Below are 7,528 nucleotides of genomic sequence, written 5' to 3'. Positions count from 1 at the left end.
GGGGGTCAAACCTTAAAAAAATAGCTGATCTACAAGCTCATGACGCATCGTGATGCATCGTGAGGTAGATTTGCCATTCATACTAAGTACAATTTACAATTTAGGCATTTATCCAGAGCGACTTACAATAAGCGAGATAAACACATACATAGAAATTCTATGTCTGTTCTATGTATTCTATGATAGAATGCAGAGAGACAGCGTAGTGTCAGTAAACTCAGTAAACTAGGATCACAGGTAAACCAAGAACCTAGCATCAGTCTAAACAATAAACTATCAAAATAGCAATCTATGCATTGAAACTACAGGATACCAGGTAAACAATGAACCTAGCATCTGTCTAAATAACATGCTATGCATGCATCTAAATTACATTTTAACCTTTGCATGAGTCTGCATGGCCGAGCGCTACGGGCTAAGCAAGTACAGCAAGCGCAGTAAAGTACAGTACTCGAGTAAGTGTACTTATTTTCTACCACTGGAATTAACACCGCAAAGTTCACAACCACCAGCCTGCCCTGACCCCCACACACCAAAAACACACATGAAGAGCCTGGAAACCCCACTCAGTTCACCACGAACACGGTGGTTCTGGCCTGGCCCTGGCTTGTATATACTGTATGAGTTAAAAGTGTCTAAGTAGAGGGTGTGGACGGTGTGTGTCCCAGATAGGCATGCGAGGGGGAAAACACCAGTTTTTTTTTTGTCGTTTTCTTTGGACGCATGAGTTGAGAGGCTCCCTGCAGGCGCTTTCATTGGGTGATGGATTGAGATGTTTGCCCCCTGAAAAGAAACACGTTTCCCCCCAATGGTGGAAGAAGTAGGCTAACTCTGATGATTTCTTTCTGACTTAAACCCAGCATCCGTATTATCATTCCCTCTAGTCCCCAAAAAACGAGAAAGCTTGTTCTGCATACCGGTGGATTTATTTGCGACTCTTGCAGGCAAACGTCAAACTGTTTAAAGTAAAGCATAAACAAACACGCACATAAATAATGGAACGTACAGTGACATAAACATTATACGACATGAATGTAATAAAGGCATAAAGACACAAACACATCTCGCTGGTTGCACATAAACCAAGGGAATGAGTTCAAGTCCAAGTGGGACAAACGGCAACATAACAGCGGCATACAAACTGCAATAAAATCAACAACACTTTTTCTCCCGTTATGTCAATTAATTCCTCCGCACACACATTTCTGTGTTGTTGTTGTCCCCTACTGACAGCCTTCGTCCTACTCCCGGCCAACACTACCTGCTGACAGGTGATGCCCCAGCCCGTAGGAATACCTGCAGTGACAAATATCGCCCTCCCCGCCCCGGCTGTGAACCTGTGTTCCAATGTTGTTATGATTTATTGACAAGCTCTTGTTAATACTTTTCATTGGTTATGTTATATTTATATTTATAAAACCCACAGACACACTTAACCACTTTCAACTTCATTATAGGCCAAAATGTTGAAAATCATTCAAAAATAACAAATTGCTACAAGCTATTGTTTCTACAAGCAACATCGTCTGCTTTTGCTTCTTTTGCGCAACACCACGTAGTATAAAATCGGGCATGAATTTATGAAAAGATACAAGGTTTCTGCCCGACAGCATCAATATTGAGCTCTGAACGAGGACCCAACTGTCTTTACCCCGTAATTTCACACTCACAGCAAACAGAGCACACACAATATTCATCTGGGGCAACGTCTTTGGACAAATTGCACGTTTTGGATTGTATCTCGCTCAGAATTGTTATAGTTCTCCACATAATATTGACTGTGATTTGCAAGATGTATGTACTTTGGTTGTGAACCGCCCTAATCCTGCCTCAGTAACCCAGGGAAGATGCAATTCTAAATTCTAAATTGTATGTATTATTATGCTAGTCTATGGTCATTCACTACACCAATGTTGATGCTGCTTTTTTGCACAGCCAGCTTTACTTACACTCTCTACACTTTATGGCTTATTATACTTGTTCAATATTTGTGTGCACACTGTCAGAATTGAGGCCGCTTTTGTACACTTTTAGAAATATTTTATATAATACCCGTTGTCCAGTTCGACCCCCGGCCCCCCCTGGGTCAGTGTGGAAGTGTCCTTGAGCAAGACACTTAACGCCTAACTGCTCCTGATGAGCAGGTGCCTTATGTGGTTTCCTCTTCGGTCGATGTGTGTGTGTGAATGGATGAATGTAATGCACATTATGAAGCACTTTGGATAAAGCCGCTATATAGATGCACCATTTATCATTCTTTCTTTTCCTTTTCTTAAACATTCATTTTAAATAGTTCCCTCTGCATCACGGTGATGAGTAAGTTCACAATTAGAGAAAGAAAGACAACTCACAGGCCAGTGTGACTCAACTGACCTGTGAACTTTTAGTTTGAGTGTCTGGACCATCACCAACATTTCAACTAGTAATTCTCAGATGTTTGACCCTGAATAAGACACACTTGCGTCGAAACCGTTCTACGTTAAGAAAATGGAGTGCTCCAGTGCCATCTTTGAGCTCTGTCATTCTGAAGTGACCTATAGAAAGTTCTGTTTTTAATATGACTGTGAGAGACATTTATGTTGTCTTGGTATATTATTTGATAATTTGTAGTTTTTTTATTGGACACTTGGTGGCGGGCTTTAGATGGACAGCATGGGGTGTAGGTAGGGGCACAGGTGCAGTAATTAGGAAAAGGGACATGTAGCGGGGAGCATAAACAGTTCTTACCAGAGACAGAGAGACAGAGACACAAAGACAGAGACACAGAGTCACAAAGACAGAGACACAGACACAAAGACAGAGACACAGAGACACAAAGACAAAGAGATGGAGAGATGGACAGAGAGACAGAGACACAGAGATGCAAAGACAGAGACACAGAGACAGAGACACAAAGACAGAGACACAGAGACACAGACACAAAGACAGAGACACAGAGACACAAAGACACAGAGACGGAGAGACGGACAGAAAGACAGAGACACAGAGATGCAAAGACAGAGACACAGAGACACAGATACACAGAGTTACGAAGACAGAGACACAGAGACACAGAGATGCAAAGACAGAGACACAAAGACAAAGAGACGGAGAGACGGACAGAGAGACAGAGAGACAGAGACACAGATACACAGAGTTACAAAGACAGAGACACAGAGATACAAAGACAGAGAGACAGAGACACAAAGACAGAGAGACACACAGACAGAGATATAGACACAAATACAGAGAGACAGAGACACAAAGACAGAGAGACAGACACACAAAGACAGAGAGACACAGAGACAGAGACAGAGATAGAGACACAAAGACAGAGAGACAGAGACACAAAGACAGAGAGACATAGACACAAAGACAGAGAGACAGAGACACAAAGACAGAGAGACATAGACAGAGACAGAGACACAGGCATGCAACAGAGAAGCCAGATACAGTATATCGGCCATTATTTGACTTGGTTTTGACGGCATCGATATTGGTACTTAGGACGGCAGTGGCTCAGGAGGTAAAGCGCCCGTCCTTGAGCAAGACACTGAACGGGGGGGTTCAGTGTCTAAGGAGAAGGTTGGTGCCTTGCATGGTGTTTGAATGTGATGCACACACACATCAATGCACCATTTACCAATTATGCAGCTGACACAGAGGACCACTTCAAAGATTGGCCTCACACACATGCGGGGGAGTGCGCACACGCACACGCACACGCACACGCACACGCACACACACACACACACACACACACGCGCGCGCACAGAAGACCAGCCAAATCAGCGTAGATCTTGTCCTGTTTTTACTTGTGACACTCATACTGTAGATGTTATCATGTTAATCTTTGCTATTTCGTTTGTTCTGGAGGGCGGGGCGGTGGCTCTGTTTCACTGTTGTTCAGATGGCGGTAAAAACCCCTCCAGGCCTTTTAGAAGGTGGTTTCTGCAGACTGATGGTATTTCAGATTAGCGCTGAGTGCCTCTTTAATTCACACAGTCCATTAACCCATTAAGATCTGAGGCCGATTCCACAAAATGTCTTCTAAATCCTAACAGTTTTTTGGAGGAAAAAAAAAACGTGTTGCTATATCAGTGGTTCTCAAACTTTTTCATGGGGGTCCTTGAACCCCCAAAATGGTATGTATTTGGCCGCGGACCTTCATCTCAAAATATTTTGTTCCAGGGACCCCCAGAAGCAAAGATTTAATAAATATATATTGTACACATTTTCACGTTTTTTCAAAAATAGCAGATCTACAAGCTCTTAACGCGGCACTCGGTGCCACGCCAAGAGCTTGTAGATCTGCTATTTTTGAATAGCCAAAGAAGTGACAGAGATGCGTTCCCGAATTGAATGGGTTAATTACTGTGACGTGAGACAATTTTCCTGCCCGGCAACCATACATTTATTTGAACCTGCCGTCCCTATTCTTGGGGCATGTCATTACAGGTGAACGTTTACCTCTTTTTTTCCCTCTCAAATGACTGCTTCTGATAGCAGATCTACAAGCTCAAAGCGCGTCGCATCGGGCCCAAGAATGTGGCATGGGTTCAGGCCGTAGTGTTTTTTAGATCAAATGTCACAGGGCTAGAGGGCACTGAGAGGAAAACAAGCTGAGGAAGAGAGGAACGCAGTGTGAGTTAGTCTTATGTGTCATGATCCAGGGTGGGGGAGGGCAGGGCTTTAGGACCCGGGGGACAAATCTCTGTCAGGGAATCGATGAACGTCATAACAATATGTGTCTGTCAGCGTTGCCATGTCTGATTATTATAAGCGACTTTTTGTCCTGTGTTTCTGTAAAGTCGCTTGTAAATATTGCCGGGTTTCGTTTTTTTGGGGGCTTGTTTCTAAAGTGTAGTTGCTTATTTGGGCTCGCTTCCTAAATGTGGTTTAAACCAGTGGATTGATGATAGGTTGTTGTTGAAAATAGCAGATCTACAAGCTCACAATGTGTGATTTTTGCTGAAAATAGCCGGTGTATATACAGTTTTAAAGTGGTTGAACTGATCTTGATGGTCGCTTCTTCTGGGCTTGTTTGCATAGACCTGGTTGCTTGTATCTCTCACTAAATCTGGCAACAATGCCAGTAGTACAAGACAGTGGTGGAATAAGTACTCAAGGTTGTTTTACTCAAGTAAAAGTAGTAATACCACAATGTAGAAATACTCTGTTACAAGTAAAAGTCCTGCATTCAAAGTATTGGCGTCAAAATATTCCGACTACAAAATATGTAAAAGTAGTCATTCTTGCAGAAATGCAGTCCATTTCACGATCATATTATTGGATTGTAATTAGTAATGCATTAACTTTAATGTTGCAAGCTGGGTTGCTGGGTACTGTAGCTTGACTTATACAATACATCAGTGAAAATGGAAATACTCAACTAAATACCTCAAAAGTACAGTACTTGAGTAATTTACAGTTTGCAGTTTAGGCATTTAGCAGACACTCTTAATCCAGAGCGATTTACAGTAAGCAAGGACACAAGATGATACGTCATGATACATCATACAGTAATACACATAATACATCAAATGCATACAAATAGTAATCTAATAATAAAATAATACATAAGTAAACCAATAATCTAATAATAACTAATACATAAGTAAACCTGACCTGGCATCTGTCTACATAACATGCCATCAAAGTTACATTTTAGCCTTTGCACAATCCTGCAAGGTCGTCAAGGCTATTGAGTGACTTTCCCCGCCCGCTGCCAGTATTACATACTGTATGTATAGAGAGTGATGTGCTATTTTACTCAATCTAACCTCCAGCATTGAAAACTAAAAAAAAAAACGGATCACAAAAGACAGCGAAGAAAGTGTTGTGAGCTTTTGGATCGGCTATTTCATTCCACAATTTTTGGACAATTTCTCGAATATGTGTCGAATTTCTTGTTTTTGGAACATTTCTTAAAATACTCAATCTAACCTCCAAGTCGTCTCTGTCGGGTGGAAACCTCATATGTAAAAAACTGTATTAAAAAAAATAATAAAGCAAAAATAACAGATCGACAAGCTCAAAACTTGAGCTTGTCGATCTGTTATTTTTGCTTGTAGATCTGCTATTTTGGATACTTTTGTGTGACGCTGTGGTGTGATAAAGTAGGGCATTAATTTACGGAAAAAAACGCAAGAGGTAGGAACATGGAGATAATTAGCTTTCTGCGCGACGCGACGTTTTGATAATTGTTTAAGAAAATACTCAATCCAACCTTCAAGTATTGAAAACAGAGAGTGATCAGAATAAGCCGGCCAAAGAAAGGGCCATATTGTTGGCCATAATGCAGTTAGAAAGACACTGAGGTCAGTGGAACATGTGCTGTACCCGGGGCCATGCTGCTGCTGCTGCTGCTGCTGGACTCCATTTGCTGTACAAGTTAGAGAAACATTTGAACAGAAGAATGAGCCTTCTGTGTTGAACTTCATGTTAAGGTCATGGAAAACAGAACGCACATGCAACTCAGACAAAATAATGTTTAGACTGCTGCTGAGCGTCATATCTCACCCCCCGTCTGTCTCTCTCTCTCTCTTCTCTCTCTCTCTCTCTCTCTCTCTCTCTCTCTCTCTCTCTCTCTCTCTCCCCTCCAGGCTGTGTGTGTTCTGGGGCGCGGTGGAGGTCGTGACCTCTGTGAGCAGGTCAGGGAGAAGGAAGGTGAGTCCTGAATGTTCTTTGTTCAGAGACAGAGATCTGGTATGAAACCTATTTGTATCTGCAGGCTCACAGCGCGTGACACGTTGTGAGCTTGTAGATCTGCTATCTTCAAAAGATTTGTATACATTTTAGACGTTGAAATGAGTACACAAACACTTTTGTGCTTTTACTCAATAAGTTTTGAATACCAGACTTTTACTTGTAACAAAGTATACATTGCAATATTGATAGTTTTATGTCATTTATTTATTTATTTGGGCTATAAAAAAACATATCAGATATACAAGCTCATAGCTTGTATATTTGCTAATTATTTTTGAAAAATCTTGAAAATGTGTGAAAATCTTTTAATATATATATTTTTTTAAGCGAACATTTGTAAAATATTTTGTTCCAGGGACCCCCCAGAAGCAAAGATTTGAGTTACGAATGTTCGCTTTAAAAAATAAATAAATGCAGATTTAAATATTTGCACAAAATTTCACGATTTTTGAATAGCCCAAAGATGACAGAGATGCGTCCCCTGGATTGAATGGGTTAAGAGTAAAACAAGTACTTCTTCCATCACTGCCAGTAGCTTCCAGTGGCCTGGAGTAGAGCCCTGCTACAGGCCCAGAAATACAGCCCTGGGCCTGGCTGTAGTTTCCAACCTGACATGGGTCTGCAATTTATTAACCCGACATCATATTAATTTAATCTCTCTCTCTTCGATGTGCGCTTTCTTTGATTTATGATGACCTCAACTATATGATGCGTGCTCACTCACGCTGTCTGATACATGCAAACACAGACAGAACACACACGTCACATAATTATTGCTAAGAAACGTAAACTTGTTTTTATTCAGCATAAACTACAAGTGCCACTGAGTCCCAACCGA

At 41.4% G+C, this 7,528-nt stretch overlaps 1 protein-coding gene across 2 annotated transcripts in view; it reads left to right on the top strand.

Annotated features, from left to right (window-relative positions):
* adamtsl4 (ADAMTS-like 4) overlaps positions 1-7,528 on the top strand; it is a 73,638-nt gene that overhangs the window by 2,809 nt on the left and 63,301 nt on the right. For both annotated transcript variants that reach the window (XM_084047785.1, XM_084047784.1), the window contains exon 2: positions 6,585-6,648. In XM_084047785.1, coding sequence (XP_083903911.1) covers positions 6,585-6,648 — 64 coding nt within the window. The remainder of the gene's footprint in view (positions 1-6,584; positions 6,649-7,528) is intronic.

The sequence above is a fragment of the Gymnoscopelus microlampas genome (assembly GCF_963454915.1).
Source record: "Gymnoscopelus microlampas genome assembly, chromosome: 3".
Classification (NCBI taxonomy): Eukaryota; Metazoa; Chordata; class Actinopteri; order Myctophiformes; family Myctophidae; genus Gymnoscopelus; species Gymnoscopelus microlampas.
Note: the sequence above shows the minus strand (reverse complement) of the source record. Positions and strands in the feature narration are given on the sequence as shown.